Raw genomic sequence first — 19,143 nt, forward strand, 5'->3', positions numbered from 1 at the left:
TTAGCCTCCATAACTAATTTACAGGATAGAAAATAATAATAAAAATACAAGAGCCATGAAGAACATTTTTCAAAGTAAATTTATAATATAATTAGCTACATAATAAATACATAAACAGGAATGTTGATGTGCTAAAAATACCTTATAAATAATTTTTACACAACAATAAAAAATACATGACATTATAATTAGACTACGGCAACGAGATCTATATATATATATATATATATATATATATATATATATATATATATAGATAGATAAAATTTAATCAGCCTCTATTTATTTTTTGGAGCCTTAAAACGCAAGCCTCTCTTTCGATAAACAATAAATAATGCGTTTAATTCTAGTGGTATTCACGACGAGCAAAATCGAAGGCAAATTTTTTCATAATTTAGTTATGCTGATGAAATTACAAATCCTTTATTCATAACGATAATACCGTACTTGCTTCCCATCTAGTCATAATAGGTATATCTTAGTGAAAATAACATACAATGACGGCGGTCGAATTCTTTATTTAAAAACATATAGTAATTAGTTCCGTTACCTTAATACTCCCGTTAAGTTTTCAAAACTCGATCCCAATCTTTATTGAAAAATCTATAAGGAAATTGCAATGAAAAATAGAGTAGCTCGACAGATGTTGCAAGCTACGGTTAAGCAAGTTCTTCTATTAAACTGTTTACATAACTCCTGATTCATCAAACAAAAATCGACAATTTTTTTGATATCACGTATTTACTAGAATGAAAAGAAAATGAAAAAGCGAAAATACATATTTATAACCCGCCAGTCACTCCAACATTATACAAAATTAACTATAGGACAAACAAAATTGTAATTTTAAATCTTAAACAAAGGTTTTGTGCACTTACTTCAACGGCAATAATTTTCGCTCAATTCATTTGCTATTTATTTTGTAATCCTACATCTAAAAAAATTATATAATAAACAATTACGCTAAAAATATAGCCAGAGATGGATTACGTAGGTACAACAATTTATAAAAGGGAACAAACAACAAAAACTATTCGATACATTTAACTAAGTGGTATCTAATTTGGCTGTTGTGTGATGGTGTAAAAGTGGGGTATGCTCATGATGCAGGTGATTTTGCGCTATGGATATTTTTAATACTCCTTTTAACCATACTCCGCGATAGAATAAACGAGTCAAGGCCGGGCTGCGCGATACAAAACTGAGTTTTTTGCATAGTTGATGTTGATGGGAAGAACATGAAACAGAGCACGATTACGAGCCTGGTAGGAAGGAACAAGGAAGCGCAATTTTTCTAGATGAGATGATGTCATTTAGTACACATAGAATAACCTGTCATTAATAATTCTATATGCAACAAAGTACATGCTAAATACATATAAAAATAAAATAATTATATTTATCTAACTACGTCTAAAACATCGAAGCGGCGTGACTCACTATAATTGAGACTCTACCACTTCTATTAGAATACAATTACGTTCAATATAATAATTACAATTGTAGTGAATTGTAGTAGCGTCTTTATATCTTTGTGTTAAAATCTATTTTGCAATGAACAAATTTCCTGTAAAAAGAGAAATGCCGGTCATGTTAACCCAGTATGGAATTGATGCTTGACCACGGACCATATAAGTCCAGAGCACACCTGTCGCAAAGTATTTTTTATTAGGACTTCCTAAACTAGATGCTAAGCTTATTAACAATGATGAAATATATTTTAAAACATTTTTGAGCAACATAGGTGTTGTACAACACACGCCAGACAATAAATACAGTCACATACATTAAAATAAATTCGTTTAAGCGTTAATAACAGCAATTCCAGATTTAGCCTTTGCCGTTTTATAAATGATAGCACAAACTTATCTATAATTTTTAACGACTATTGTGCAAATAGCTCCAGTCACTGCGTTCTGCGTCTCCGTTCGTTTGTCAGTTTTTGTGATCTACATCCGGACCTACGAAGTTGATTAGGAAACGTGCCTAAAACGCAAAATATTATTCAAATTATAAAAAATCAATTGTGATTGGTTCAGAAAAAACGAAATAATCCAAATAACATTGGAGACAGTATAGTATAATCAGGTATATAGTATTGAGGTGGACTGGTGGAAATGGGCAGGGCACGTGGCGCGTCTCCAGAACCTATCGTAGGTAAAAGAAAGTAGCGGCCTTACTTTCTTACCTTCCGCAAAATGGGACGATGATAAAGAGGCAGCGGGCCAACTGATTTCTTGATGCCCAATAGAGGGAAAACTGGTCCTTATTGAATCAGGCATTTGCCTCGAAAGGGGGACCCTCTAAACAGAAACTAATTGTAACAATTTAAGAGCAATAGAATATTAAAGAAAAAAGAATTCGAAAGTATTGTAAATGCAAACAACATGAGGAAACAACAAAAATTAGGAATCTTTAAAAGGGCCTTTGCACCAACTTCGTTTAGCTTCAAGGCAAGTGAACTATTGGGGCAATTTCTAAAACAAAAGACGGTGCGTTTTTAATTTATTCAACGAACGTAATATGACGATGATAATACCTACGGGTATTGCTCGAGATGAGACCATTTACTTAAGCGAAAGCATTTATCGATTTTAGGGTTAAAAATTCAAAATATTAAGCCTATCTGTCACCATCAAGTAGACAAGTCTTATATGTTGGTTATATCAGACTTTTATAGACCATAATGGGCAAAATTGGTAAAACTGGTAGGCGCAAAATAGCATTACAGAATATTCAAGACAGCTGTTTAGCAATTAACAAGGAGAAATTTCGGAGATTGACTCCGGACTTCTAGTAATTGGAGTGGCACCACAAAAAGAAGGACATTTGTGACATACATTCATGTGTTTTATACCGATTTCAAAAAAGGAGGTCCCTAGTTTGTATGTGATATTGTTGGAATTGGATATTTAAGTATGGGAGCTTTCAAGTATTACGAAACGAATTTTTAAGGGGGGGTAAAAAGGTACGGTGCGGGGCGGGGACTGAATTACGCGTTATTGTTAATCTTATTTTCCACTTTACACTACATAATGGTAAGTTTTACGTTTAAAGAGTCACTGGGTTTGGTCATGAAACGTTTTACTATTGAATACAGAAAACGTTACGGTGCGTTTCATGTGGGGGGTTTCAAGAATCTCCAAAAATTGTGTAGCGTAATACTTGAACGCTCCCTATGAGGATTTAGGCTTACAAATTAAATATTAGGTACACAAATTAATGTAAATTCACTACATCTTACCTGTTAGTAACAACCTTAATCAGCCTTCTCCTTGGCAGGTTCCAACTCATCAGGGTTCTCGTCCATACTGAGGGCGCTATCAATACGCGATTTGTCAACAGGGTACAGCCTATAATTTAAAAAAATGATTTATTTACGTTGTTATAAATAAAACTTTTTATAAATAAGCCTGCGGGTTTGAAAAGGTAACTATCATGGACAGTGGCGTAACTATACCATCTGGCGCGTGGCAATTTATTTCGATGGGGCCCTATCAGTAAAAATCTTCACGTTGTACTCAGTTTAATTTTAATAAAATTATTTATGTATATATAGCAATAAACTAGATTTTCCGCGCCCTGAATTACACGTTGTATATGTCCCACTAATACCACGATAATAAATCCTCTCTTAGGCACGAGGGAATGGCATTCATCCATAGAACATAATATCTCAATGCATTCATCATCTATTCGCTAGCTTTTCGGTGAAGGAAACGTGAGGAAACCTTCATACCCAATGAAAGAAAAATAAAAAAAAATGAGCTCACGGCCTCTTGGGCTAGGGCCCTCTTGGATCGGGGGCCCGTGGCATTTTGCCAGCCCCGCCACCCTATTGTTACGCCACTGATCATGAAAACCTATTTTGTAAGATACGTTGTCGGCCTTTAGCATTATATTAGGGTATTTGGAAATCCCAAACTGCTTCTGTAAATTGAGCAAGAACAAAATACATCTTCGCATTCCTAGAAGTAGTTATATTCATATTTAAATGTACACCTAACAAATAAATTAATTTGCCATGTGACAAAATATATGAAATATTTAGGAAGGTTTTTTGTACATTAAGTTGATCTTTAAGTAGTACCTAATATACATCAGTTATCATATATTAATGTAAAGTTAAGGTTAGAATGAGTAAAAGTTAGAAATGCAATGTGCATAGTTAATTAATTTCGTAATCTATACTAATATTCTAAACCTGATTTGTTTTTGTTAAATTGTACGTGCTAATCTCAGGAACAGCTTATACAATTTTGTTTCTAATCTACAGAGGAAAGTAAGGATAGTTACAATTAACAACTAGAGTCCTGTATTAACAAAAAAATAAAAATACTTACCATCTTTGGTATAGATATATGAGAAACACGATGTCGTCGCGGAAGCAGGCCACGCGGTGTGCCGTGGGCATCGTGATGATGAAGGCGAAAACGTCGTCAATGAAGGTGTTGAAAGCTTTATACATGAAGGCACGCCAAGGGAGTGCTGCGACCGACCGCAGCCGATAATTCACGAAAAGCTGCGGCAGCATCAGTATGAACCCAAATGCGTACACGCCATTTACAACGCTATGCAGCGCCCATGAGTACCAACTGTTAAACGCAATTATTTGAATTACAAAACAAAAATAAAAATTCCCTAATCGTTTAATCTCTTCCTGATACAAGAAATCAGAATGCAAAAATCCTAAACACTAAAGAAAAAAAAAACAGAGAAGAAAACAATTATCAAATTATTTATTCCGTTAAACAAATTTTATTCCAATGTCTAGTATGCCTGTTAATTAAGCCAGAAATACTAAAATCAATTGGTTTTTAACTTTAGTGAGCCGTGTTGGCCTAGTGGCTCCAGCGTGCGACTCTCATCCCTGAGGTCGTAGGTTCGATCCCCAGCTGTGCACCAATGTATTTTCTTTCTATGTGCGCATGTAACATTAGCTCGAACGGTGAAGGAAAACATCGTGAGGAAACCGGCTTGCTTTAGACCCAAAAAGTTGACGGCGTGCGTCAGGCACAGAAGGCTGATCACCTACTTGCCTATTAGATTAACAAATGATCATGAAACAGATTCAGAAATCTGAGGCCCAGACCTAAAAAGGTTGTAGCGCCATTGATTATTATTATATGTTTAACTTTAGTGTTCAGATATATCTTAAAGTTAATTTAATTATCACCAAACGATAATTTTACGGTAACGATGCTTTAAATAATCGAGGATTTTGTTTTTACTCTATATTAATCACTCACGTACATCAAACAAATAAATGCTATGCTGTTATAAATTAAAAATTAAATTAAATAAGTATATAATAATGCTAAAACGCGTGTCTGGCTATACTCCTACTATTTAGGTAGGCCACGCCATTAAGACACAGTACCGATAATTCAATTCAGGGTTCAAATAGTTCAATTTTTTTGTATATTTGTAGTTTTTACTTTAATTTTTGTTTGTATTATAACTGTATCTACTGGAAATCCCATGGAATGGAACCGCTTTTCATATTTTTTTGTATTTACGTCAATTTGTATCATGTGTTGTCCTAATTTTGAGGTCCAAAGAAAATCTTTAGTAAAGCACATGTATTGTACAAAAGGGGTAAATTATCGTAATTATTTGACGACTCAAATATTATCCTACTCCTATCTGTGTAATGATCATTGCAATGAGACACTGTACCTCCTATGTGGCTCGTACAGCAGCGAGTAAAGGGCCCCAGCGGCACAGAGTGGGTACAGCACGAGGGCAAGGTAGCGCATGGCCTCTGCATCCGCTCGTGCCGTTTGCTGTTCGCCAGCGTCACCCTCTTCGCGCCAGACGCGCACACGCCCGCCTGATACGGACACACGCACGTGCAGAACTTTGCTAGCTTTCCACAACTGAGAAAAATTAAAGCTGTCAACATTATGATACGTATATTGTTTATATTTAGACGTGCGGGAATACCTAATAACAGGTTTACCTTACTTGGAACACACCAGAACTTGATGATCTCGATATGACTTTCTACGAGAAATTTATTGACAAATACGAAATTTCTGATTCATTTGATTGCACTAATTATTTTTTATACATATTATAATTAGAAATAGACATATAAAAATATCACATAAACCAAAATATTTGCTTACAATAAGTATGTATATATAAAATAAAAAAATGGTTCCAACTCTGAAGTGAGGATTTGTACAAAAAAACATTATTAAAACAGATACAGGAAATTATCGACTTGGTTAAGATTTTTAATATTCATCTTCAGCAATACCATTATGTATATATTTATTTATTTATTTAGTATTGGTGAAATAAGCAAGCAGGAAGTGTAACAAATTTGGCGTAGTTGAATAAAAACAAAGATACCTCAATAACAGCACTAACACCAGCTGGCACTAGAACCAGTAAGGACGTCTGTTCATCAATCAGATAAAAGAAGATGACAAGTTGGGAGAATGCCCGCCACAATACAGTGCGTGCCGACAGTCCGGCTAAAGACCGCTTACTACGCCAGAACGACACGTCATTTTTGAACGCCAAGAAATCAAATAGCAGCTGGAAATCCACACAATATATTATATTACAGTATAAATGTATGTTTCGGTAAACATGATCAATTGAAAATTATTTATAATTATCAAAAGTGAAGGTAAGAAAACTATCACTCTTATGGAATTTTATTTAGTAATTTATGTGTTACTAGCTTACTCTAGAGAAACATGAAACGTTAAAGACGTTTTTAGAAGGATTTTTGGTTCATATGCTAACAAGGTTGATCAAATTAAATTAAAGAAGTACATAATTCTTTATAACCAATAGTCAAAGTATAAAAGTTCATTTTATGGAAAGCAAAGAAAATTACAAGAGATTTTTTCAGAATTTCAATCTTAGACATTATTTTTGTTAGTATACTTACATGACAACTTGCAATTAGTACAGTTGCAGATAGAAGGTACAAATTTGTGTCAGCAAATATTCCTTTAACATCATCCACATCCTTCTCACTGAAGCCAAGCATCTGAAGTTGCTCTAGTGCCAATTTTACATGCAATGCCAATCTTAACACACCATATGATGTTGGTGCCACATCTACAGTCACATTCACTTCTGAACTACTGCTATTTAGTAATTGTAAATGGGATATACGTGATTTTAAAACATTATGCTGGATTATTGGCAAAAATTTTCCTTGTTTAATCCTTAAAGAATAAAACAAAGTATTAATAAACCAAGACTTCAGTTTGAGAACTATCTAACTTCCCAAAACTATTTTTGAGGCGAGGTTTTTGTATATTAAATAAATTTACCACAAAGGTAAAGAAACAATATGTTTTGGATTGGAGCACAAAAGGTTAAGCTACAAAGAATGGCAAGTAAAGTATACAAAAATATGTATTCCCAAAACTATTAAACAACAACTTAACTAGGATATTTAGCAAGCTATTTTGTACTGATACAGGTTTTATTGTACAGAGCATTGCAGTTCAATATATAATAAATAGTGATATAAAACGCCATTAAATGATTGATTATTTAATATTTTATGCATAAATAGTCATGTGAAAGATAGCTTACCTCAAATAGGCATATAATTCCCCAGGAATTTTTTTAGGAGGCAAGTTTAAATTATCTGTCAATATTGACAGCGGTGCCTCGGTGGTTATATGGGCATATGGTTTAAGTTTATTCAGTGGGGCTTTCGTTTCTGTTTTCTGTTACGAAAAACAAACAATTTTTTTACATATTTAAAGAAAACTTAAATTTAATATTTTTTTACATCTTACACCCTTATTGATAAAGACCAATTGCACTGTTACATATAAGATTACTTGTTAAATTGTTTTTATTCAATGTTGATGGAAAAGGATCTATGCTTTAGTAAAAATATAATCATTAATTGATTTGATTTTATTTTTATACTAACTTATTAAATAAGTACTGAAAATAGAATAAGAGGAGATAAGGGGACATTAAGAAAAATACTTACAGCTTGTAGAAGATTGAACATTTCTGCCTGTGGTTCCATAAATGTGACAAGAGGCAAAGTATGCACAGCTTCTGTCTTAAATATATCAATAAAATCATCATACAGACGTTTTTCATCCAATAGTACAGCATGCATATAAAAAGATCCATTATTTCGAGTACGACGAGGTATTTTTAAATTAACAACCCTGTAAATTCCAAAATAAAATATTTTCTAGACATACATTAATTAAAAAGTAATAAGATTAAGGTATAAAAATAAATATAAAGTATAGATTATTTAGTAGAGTTGTTTTTATTTAAATCACTTACATTTTTGAAGATTTGCGGTAATCAAATTTTAAAGATGTGTGGACTTTATTTACAGACGCACCCGATATCCCCTCCCTATAAGGATTTTCGGTAACTGAAGTAAATAACACTAGACACTGCACAGGATTTGAAGCTAAATAAGACGTAAAACATTTTTCGCCACGACTACATTCAGGCGGTATAAATATTTCAGCTAAATTCCATATTGTATTGATAACATAACCAGCAAAAAATAAAGATACGATTAAGGTAAACGAAATGTATTTCATTGTATACAGTGTTAATGAAGTTTAACCCTTAGGTTTATAATAATATAAAAAATTTAAGAACCCAACAAATTTTCAGTTCGCTGTAGAATTTTTAATTTTTTAAATTCTAATTAATTTTCTATTCTTAATTTATGATCACAGATTTTATTGTTTATGACCACATTTTGATAGACTATGCTAAATGCACAGATCAACCATTGCTTTAAAGCAGTTGTAGTGTTTTGGGTATAAGCACAAGTTTATCATTAGATAGACTTATTTATAATGTATTAAAATGAAATATATAATATGAACAAATTCGTAAAAATTAAACGCTTTTTGTGCATATATATTTATGAAAATAACTAGGCTGAAGAAACAATTTTTTTTAAATAATATAGCATACTTATACTTTTTATTTTTATTATTTTCTTATATATTGATGTTAATGCTCATATTTTAACTAATATCGGCACTTATTTACTAAAAAATCAAAATTTAAGCTATTTCATTGAAAACTGAAATTGAGATATATTTATATTCTACATATGTCCATTATTTATTTATTTAGAATGTGTGTATACATTTATTTGTATTCACACATTCGTATTTATTATAGTGATGTTTTATATCATAATTTAATATGTAATCTTTATGATATGAGAAAGACGAATTTATGTTTCTTAACATATTCAAGTCATATGAAGTAATTACGAATAAAATCAATATTAAATATCTAATTTTTTCCTAAGGACTTCTACTAATTAATAAGTATAATAATAGTAGTTAACAATATTCTACATTTAAGTTAATTAATTGACTTGCATTTTTATGTATCTATCAAAATGATACAAGCAGTACTTAATACTCAGTTATATATAAAAGCCATTGTCTACAACTGGAACTATTGATCAGAAAACGTATGTTAGAAAACGTAGATAAGAAAATGCAAGGGGTAGCATGCAGCATATTTCTAATCTTGTTCATTTTTGGCATTAGCTTATTTAAGATTATATTAAATATACTTATATATATAATATACTAATAGGAACAAATTAATAAATTTTATTTCAAATTAATAATTTGAATTTTCTAAGGAATAAATAACGTATTTTTTATATTGATAAGTTTGTCCGACCTATCTATTTAATATACATCTCTGCTCTATATTTAAAAATCTAACTACCAAAATGTTGTATTTTTAACGAATCTCTTTTATATTAAATATAAATTATGATATATGAAAAGGTTTTTTATGATATTAACGTCCAAAAAACAACAACAAAAAACCAATGCAAATTGTTTTTTTTTTGGTTCTTTTAAGCAAAAAATAAAAGCATATAAGGTCAAATATTATATTAGAATTAGTACCGATATTTCATATCGATATCGATACGTAGTTTAAAAAACTATTGCTGAGCCTGTAGTGGTTGACACTTCTTACCTACTTGAATTTAATCAAGACATTGTTTTATCTTCATCTTACGAATTAGTATGGCCTTTAATAAATATCGGGACCATGGTGGTGGGGATGGCTCGTAGTTCGAATCGGCCGTAGCATATTAAATTAGGGTACGATTTGCCTAAACACGAGGCGATCTATGGTGCTCCCCATCACTCCCAGACGCTTTAATGTAGTCTCTTTCTTTAATATTTTAGCGTTATATCTATGGTTTTTTTATAATTTCAAATCAACAATGCAAATTATAAATACATAATGAACTATTAATATTTTAACAAGGGTAACACTTTTATGTTTATGAAAAATATTTTGTTGAAATTAACAAAGATAAAAAAACTGGTAACACATGACTTTACGGGACAAACTGCAAGAACGTAATAAATCGGTGTCTCCAAGGAAATAATATTGATATTTCATTCAAGTTTTCGTATAGGTATGTCTTTGCTCTGTTTTAAACATTTTTACTCAAGATTATAGACATTTCTTATTTATATTTTTAGTAAAGCTTATGTGGCAGTGTTTTATTTTGACAGTTGTCAATAAACCTACAAGTATGTTTAACAATTTGTTTATATTTCAGAATGACCAATATTTTGGACGGCTTAACGAAACGATTGTATTACCATAAGTGAATAGAAGTTAAAAAGATAGAAGAAAAAATGTTTAAAACCCAGTTCGATATTTACGCGACAAAACGTGATCATGGACGCTAAAGATTTAAGAAGAGATTCTACTCTTGTATCTGCTATTAACGATGGAAACACCAACTTCGATGAAAACAACATTACGTTACTTAGTAATAGAAATAAGTCATATCAAGATATCGAATCAAACTCATTGGGTAAAGTGGAGGCGCAAGGCTCACGGCCGTGCGCTATTATAGGGCCCGATAGAGTGCAACCCCCGCCCACTGCTGGCGATGCATATCTCAAAAAAGTTTCAGTTGAACCATGGCCATGCTCAGATACTGTTTATCAACTACAAGCAGAGATCCCTCAGAAGTTACCAGATTATCAGTCAATGAGAAATATATCTCCCAGACAGACATTCCAAGAAAATATGCAGCGGATTATGGTGCCGCCTTATCATTCTTCTAAGAGTATTGAAGATAATGTTTTAAAAAATTCCAAAGCTGATATGCCACTAGAAGTTAAGTACTGTGATGTGCCTTACTCGATTAATCCCATAGTTAATAGTCAAAAAAGTATTAGGAGCTCAGATGTTCCGATAACTGCAGCAAATTCACCATATCTAACTGTGCAACGACATGGATGGTCTGGTGGTGTTGGACTGCGGCCTCAAAGGCCCTTTGCCCCAGAGTTCTATCAATATCCTGAGGTAGCCAACTTTCCAGGACAAAGACCATTGCAGAGAATTCATCGGCCACCACAAGAAGATCCTGTTCAAGGCCACACAGATCGTTTGTATAATGAAGCAAGTGTGAGATTCAAACCTTATCCAAGTACAAGAGAACGATATACACAACACAGGTATGATTATGTTTCTAATTATCAAAATACATATCACCCACAACTGTCATTCCCACCACAAAAGTATGATATAAGTAAAACATTACCGTCTCACCCATATCCCATGTATCCGCAGGTTCCTATACGAAGAGTACCTGATCCAATTATAGATCCATACCAAAGACCAAGTCAACCAAATTTTAATCCCTATCAAAATCAATATATTTCTCATACCTATGGACCAGTTCAAGGAAACTGTATACCTAGTAAAATGTATCCTTACCCACCAGATATGTCACCTAATACATTAACAGCTACTAAATTACCTTATGATGTGAATAGCAAACTATATGTTGATTATGAAAATGTTAGAAACAAAATGTATTCTTCTGTTGACAATATGACATACTTTAATGAGCCTAAGAGGCAAGCATTAGCAATGCATCCCGGCATGAATATGCATCATATACCTCAACATCATGTGTATAGGAAAGATACTATGCCTATGAAACCAATGGAGTCACCTCACCCGAATTCATATCCTTTACCCCATCATTTGCATTATCCTCCATCCTTGGTAAAATCACCTGCAGAATCATTTTCTAGACTTGAAGCAATGCATGCATCTATAGGGGGGTTGCAAGAAGATTGTGGTTATGTTAGCCAATCATCATCTGCAAGTGGTAGGAGTATTGATTCAGGCAATTTTAAAATACAGAATGAGATTTATAGAAAAAGTGACACTTTGTATGGAAATGGGTTAAGGACCTCTCAAAAACAAAGATCAAATTCTGTCACTAGCCCTGATAAAAAGGGTCTTGATGTTAGACAATTTCTTCAAATGTGGAATGAAGGTGAGGATGAAGTTTCCGATACTGCTATCAACTCAACCAAAGCTTTACCTACCCAATCTGAAAGTAACCCAGAGCAACTTATTATCCTTGATAGTATGACTATACCAAATGAAGAATTATCCAAATATGAACATATACAAAAAATATCAAAACTACCCGAAAATATTAAAGGTTATAACAGTATTGAATTACTTGATCAATATGAGCAGCTTGTGGAAACCCCTGCCATACGTTATAACAAGAAACCAATGTCACATGAATATCCATTATCTTCAAAAATACCAAAACAATCACCTTTAATTCCCCGTCCATTATCACCATTAGATGTAGAAGCTAAAATAAGCCAATCAGTAATACATAAAGAAGTAGGGTGCAATTTTGAAATAAAACCTTGTAGCCCAAAAATGATGAATGTTGAAATCGCAACTCCTTTGCATAATATAATTAGTGAAAGAACAATTGATAAAGTTTTAAATACAGGTGTTTCAAATTCAAAAATTATTCCTAATAGAACAGAAATTGTTGCTGACAATTCACCTACAACAAGCTGCAAAATGAATACATCCTATATTTCAAATGATGATTTAATTAAAAATAATAATTATAGTTTTCAAGATTTAGAGAGTAACTCCGGCGTTTGCTTAGCTTCTTTGCCAAGATTGGATAGTGATATAGAACTAAATTTTCCAGAAATTAATCAGCAATTTATTGATGCAAACAGATTTATAAGCACAACTAATGAAGACTTAAATTCAACAACTGCACAAAGTTTGTATAAATCCGAAAATTATAGTGATAAAGACTTTAACGATAGACGTGTTCAAACGCCTGAATTAAATTCTGTAGAGACAGCAAAATTAAGTAAGTATAGAAAAATTAAAATAACAGATTCTTTGCCGAATGAGTCTAGAACAGACAGTGTTATTATTAAGAACCCCGATACTTTGAGAAAAAAAGATTTTTATAATGATACAGGAGTCTTTCATGAAAAATTGGAGCAAATCCAACAATTTGATATGAAGTCTGATATGCAGGATGATACGGTATCAAAGGATATGAGTTGCAGCGCCATTGATTTTAGTTTAAATACGTTAAACACGTTAAAGAGTTCTGAAGTTAGTACACATTCTGAAAACATTCTTGTACAAGCTAATCTGAAAACAGACAAGATGTCGACAAAAGACGAAAACGAAACACAAATATGTGCCCTTTCTTTAGTCACTAAGAAAGTTGAAATGGAATTAAGCAAGTTAGAACAAAACAATTATAATACGAAAACAGAAAAAAAACAGAGTGAACCTGGATTTTCGTTAGGGCTGATTTATGAAGATACTACTATATTAGCAGAATTAGATTCTAATAATCCTTTAATTGACCATCCTACACCTATTGTTACCACTATGCTTGATGATAAAAAAAGCTTATCAGATATAGAAAGCTTGATACCTGGCAGCCCTGATGCTGTTCTAGAAGACGAGATTCAATTTGAATGTGATAAGGATAATCATAAAGACGAAGATATATTTAAAGATGACATTGTGATTGCAGCTTTGAGTGGGGATAGCGTTAATCTTAATAACATAATAAACAGTAATAAAAATAATATGGATAAACGAAAAGAGGTAGATTCTATACAGAATAATAAAAAAAATTGCAGTATTAAAACAAACAAAACGCTAGAACAAAAGTTAAGTGATGACTTAACAACAGACTCTGATATACATGAAGAAAGTGCAAATAACAGCAACAATGAAAACCATGTAGAATCTAATCATAGTATAAATAAAAGCAGTCAAGTAATAGATAATGCTTTCTATCATATGGGATCCCCTGAATGTCCCGAAGAAATAACGGCTCATCCAAAAAACATTGAATTCTTAAATCAACCTGAAAAAAGCTCTGTAGAAAAAACAACTAATAATGAAAATGTAAATAATGAACCTAGAAGTGCGCAATGTGCTATACAATTGGATAATTCAAATGCAGAGTTGGAGTTATGCGAATATAAAGAAAACGATATATGTAAACAAAGGACAATGAGTAGTGACAAAATTATTTCTGAATTAACTATTATAGAAAATAATTTAAACGTTGTCCAAGTTTGCAAATTGTATGATGAAGAAGAAAGAAATTGTAAGAACGATTTAAATGTTGAGAAAAGTAAAGGTGAAACCAACGATTTGGAAAATTCCTGGTCTGTCTCTATAGCACACACGAAAGCTGGCGTTAATCAAATATTTAACAATCCTTCTGAAGCAAAAAAGGATGAGCAAGAAGTAAAGGACATTATGCAAGAAAATTTAAGCAAAAGTAATATTATTTGCACAACTGGTCTACAATTTCCATCAGAGTCTTTAAAATCCAAAAATCAAAATTATTTATTTTCAACGATTGAGGACTCATCTGAATTATCAAGAGCAAATATGCCGACAGATGATAGAGTTGCATCCTCAAATCACAATAACGATAATTCTTTATCCTCATGTAATAATGATCTAAATGAATTGCCACCTGAAGATATGGTGATAAATGAAAATGAAGTAAATAGTAAAATTTCATTTTGCTTCAATAACGATTTGCGAAATAATGAAGTGTCAGAAGACGTAATCAAACATCACATTCACAATCACAATTTGTCTACTTATAAGGAATCCTTTTATAAAAGATGTTTTACAAAAGAATATTTTTCGCCGTGGATGCAAAAACTGTTTATTTTTAGTTCTGGGCTTTGTGTCAAATCACCTCAAAAACAAACTCGGTACATAAAGGATGAGAAATATTTTCCTAACGTCGATAACAGATCGGTCATTGAAAAAAGAAGTTATGATAAATGTGAGGAAGAAATAGAAAGGAATATTAATGATACGATTTCCACCATAACGCCAAATTATTCGTCTCTAAATTTAATAGAAAATACCTTTAATCAAATATTAATTAACGAACGTAGAAATCATGTTGGCTCAGATTGTATACAAAAAGAAAACATAAGAAGCGTCGATAGAGAAAACATAGAAACGAATAATGGGGATCACGATTTAAATAAAACACCTTTAGAGAAGATAAAAAATAATGTATTTTTTCCGAAACGAGTTGATTTAAAAAGATCCTTATCAGATTCTGCTATTGATTTATACAGTGATGATAGTTTTAGTAAAGTATCATCAAATAAGCGACGCAGGCTTATATTTGAGAATTATATTGAGTCTCGTGCAAACGAACAAGATGTTTGTGATGTGATACAAAATAATAGGAGAAAATCCCTTTCTGCGATATGTAATAATGATAACCTCTTAATTCTTATAAATAATAACGAATATATAATAGCAGAAGAAGATTGTGAATCTAGCAATTTGGAATATGTGGAATCGTCAGAATTTTTGCAAGTAACTGAAGACGCCAATGTTTATGAAGTTCATAAAGAACTTCAAAATGATTCCATTCTCGATAGTACTGAATTAAATGAAGACTGTCCATTAACGCATGATTTTAACCAAGAAAAATGGTTAGCTGGCGATAGCTATGTAGAGAACATATTCAACGACGATGTCGCTGTAGATATTACAATAAGTGCTCCTATATCCCCAGAAAATTCAAATTTGTCAAGCAATGACAGTGTATGCACAGACAATGAGAGTGACCATATTGTTAGAATTAAAGAAATATACGGAGAAAACATTTGCGTAAATGATATGCAAATAGTCGAGACGTTATACAAAATGCCACAAATGAATGTTAACAAGACGCTGGTCGACATTGAATCTCAAAATTCATTAGAAAATAAAAATGCTGCATTACTTTCCCCAAATAGATACTCAGAAATCCTTAATCAAAATATCAGCCCTATTCCCTTCGATGGAAGTTATAAAAACGATGACGATATTATATTAGAACACGGGGAAGATCGAGATATCGAATCTTCTATAAAAATAAATGACGATAATGGTGACTTAAATAAATACAATGGTGATGAAAAAAGCATTGACGCTTATGAGTTGATTAATAACCCGACATTGGCAAGTAATGATTGTAAATATTCCGCATCTAGTTCACCGGAAGTGTCGTCAACTACGTCAGAGGATAAATGTTCCAGTATTTTGTTAAAAATTACAAGTGTAAATGGTTCGAGACGATCAGAAATTAATAATGTGTCTAATAACGTCCAGCAGTTACGGTACAAATTTACTGAAAAAAACGATTACAATACTAACTATAGACCTTTGATAACAAAAGCAGCACAGAAATATATACCACCTATAATTGAGTCACATGATCTTAAAGTTAAATTGCCCTTACCTCAGAATAGTTTAAATAAATTAAAAGAATTGAAGTTAGCTAAAAGTGAGTCTTTATTTAGTACAATATCCAATCATAAGAAAGCTACTATGAGACACGATGTTCGTAAAAAAGTGAAGCCGAAGTTTGAGGATGTGCTTAAAAGTATTGACGAGATTCAATTCAAAATGCATAGAGATAAATTTAAAAAAACGAAACATAGCATTCCTAAAGTACTAATAAAGAAACATGAAAACGGAGCACATTATGCTAGCACATCAATAAAAAAAAAATTATACAATCCAGATCTAACTGGTAGAAAGTGGCAACCTTGGGTATTTATTGAAAAAAATGATTTTATCGACAGAATGGCTCAGAGAAATAAACATAAAGCTGTATATTGTCATAGAAGGAAAACATTTGTTTTAGAAGATAAGTTAAAAAAGTATAAATCTATATGCACTGCAAAGTTTGTTATTTCTCAGCCCACATCTGACCATACTTCATCGGGTAATTTGAAGTATACAATTAGATTGAAACATAATTACTGATTTGTAATTACCATTCAATCTCCTCAACTGGTCCAATGCCACATATATCCCACCATCTTGCAGCATTCCTTTTTTAGTATTTTGTATAAATAATATAGTTACCTTGTTTACAATATTTTAGTAGACCTGCATATGAAAGCCAAAATTTATTAGTGTGATTTAGTGAAGAAAATAAAATTATTGTAGTAATTATATACTTTAATTAATGTTAATTATATAAAAATTTCAGATCTGTAGTAATTTTGTTATGATTGTAAGAGTTTATTGTTCTTGTTTCCATTTTACATTCCTTTAAAATAATATATTTTGCATGGAGCATTGTTATCTTAATGTTACAGTTAAAGAAAAAATATTTAGTTGATTATTTTGTTATGTAACTTATATATGTATCTTCCCTAGATTCTTGTATTGAATTATTAAGAGACCACATTGAATAGTGATAATAATGTCATTCCTTATTAATTATGTTCCAAGCTATTTACAAATATACAAGAATAATATCATTATTCAACACAAAGAGTTATGTAGCTTATGATTTTAAGAATTTTGTTTTTAAACCAAAAATATGTAAATATTAAACTCAAAATCATTATAGTTATTTAATAATAAATATTGCTCATCTATTTTCTAAGCACAGATTATATATATATATATTTCTGAAGGAACTAGTAGGTACCTGTAATTAAGGGTGAAGTACAAAAATATTCGATTTGTATTGTGATGTACGAGGTTTTTTGATAGGCTGGTATAATGAATTGTTTTGATATTTTTTATATCGATGACATGTATGGAAAGCACCGTGCCGTGCGCGGTCATGGGTACTCTCGGATAATATAACCAAAGCCAATACTCACAAAAATGATAACGAGTATTATTTTATGTAAGAATGCTTTTGTATCACTGTTATTTTAGGGAGTTTATATTTTGGAAATTTTGGCTTATACATTTCTAGAGTATATTTATGATGTGTAACACAAAGTGCCTAGAGGGAATTACTCCAAGAATCCGATAATTTTCTCATACTTCAATGCCGTGCCTAACATTTAATCCAAACGTTAAGGGTTTTTTGATAAAACCCGAACAGCCTTAAGAATATTTATACCATACTGTGCACAATTGTTGGACAGTGTCGATTGTTTTTGGCTTATAGATGACGTATAAAAAACGCATCTTTTTGAAATTATATATACATATTATCGGCATCGACATTTAAAATCACTAAATATTTATTACTTAAATATTGTGATTATTTCACCTGACATTCAAGATTCACTGATCTCATATATATTTAGGCACCATACTACTTGTTACACCTTGTGCCTATCCATATATTCAAATTACAGGGTGTTATAGAAATATACCAAATAATGTGCTTTTATTTACCTATGTTGCCTTTGATAAGTGTAATCAACTTATGTATAAGAATTTTAAGCGTGTTGAATGTTGTGTGATCTAACAGAACTGTTTTAAATTATTATAGTGGTATTATTATATTTAAGGAGGGTATTTATAAAATATTGTTAAGTAATTTTATTATACAGTATGTACAAATGTAAAGGGTATATGCTATTGATTGTTCTTTATATTGTGTTTTTAAATTTTATTTTGAGGCTTAGCATGTAAATAGAGTCTTATTGACCGATATCACACGTTCCTTCATTTATGAAATAAGTTCCCTTTTTATGTATGATTGTTAGCACTACTGCGTGATCGTTTTTGTGCACTCTGATGGCCATTGTTATTATTTTAAAATAATTATTAAGGGTTGCAACTAAGTAAGGGTTAAGGTATAAATTAATAATTTTAATTGTTTGTTTTGGTGTTAATATTAAAGCCAGAAACGCACGTGATAGTGTACCGTAATACACGTTAGTGGAACACTCTGTATCTTATAGTGTAAGTGACGAATGTTTAAGAATTATTTTTTTGAGTGAAACCTAGTTTTGAGAATTCATATAAAATTGACCAAATAAACGTGTTCTCAATAAAAATGCA

General features: G+C 31.6%; 2 protein-coding genes across 2 annotated transcripts; one reads left to right on the top strand and one right to left on the bottom strand.

The window, feature by feature from the left end:
- Window positions 1-231: 231 nt before the first annotated feature.
- On the bottom strand, window positions 232-8,678 carry LOC123716270 (cleft lip and palate transmembrane protein 1-like protein). The gene is made up of 9 exons (XM_045671927.1): window positions 8,293-8,678; window positions 7,982-8,168; window positions 7,570-7,706; window positions 6,911-7,193; window positions 6,361-6,549; window positions 5,680-5,879; window positions 4,344-4,595; window positions 3,245-3,353; window positions 232-1,986 (listed from the first exon to the last, which is right to left on the bottom strand). The coding sequence occupies exons 1-8, from the start codon at window positions 8,559-8,561 to the stop codon at window positions 3,260-3,262; spliced, it is 1,611 nt and encodes a 536-aa protein (XP_045527883.1). The 5' UTR covers window positions 8,562-8,678; the 3' UTR covers window positions 232-1,986; window positions 3,245-3,259.
- Window positions 8,679-10,304: 1,626 nt separating this feature from the next.
- Window positions 10,305-19,139, top strand: LOC123716284 (MATH and LRR domain-containing protein PFE0570w-like). Its single transcript, XM_045671947.1, has 2 exons — window positions 10,305-10,435; window positions 10,583-19,139. Exon 2 carries the CDS (start codon window positions 10,705-10,707, stop codon window positions 17,146-17,148), a length of 6,444 nt encoding a protein of 2,147 aa, XP_045527903.1. The 5' UTR covers window positions 10,305-10,435; window positions 10,583-10,704; the 3' UTR covers window positions 17,149-19,139.
- The last annotated feature ends 4 nt before the right edge of the window (window positions 19,140-19,143 follow it).

This window comes from Pieris brassicae, chromosome 11, assembly GCF_905147105.1.
Source record: "Pieris brassicae chromosome 11, ilPieBrab1.1, whole genome shotgun sequence".
NCBI lineage: Eukaryota > Metazoa > Arthropoda > Insecta > Lepidoptera > Pieridae > Pieris > Pieris brassicae.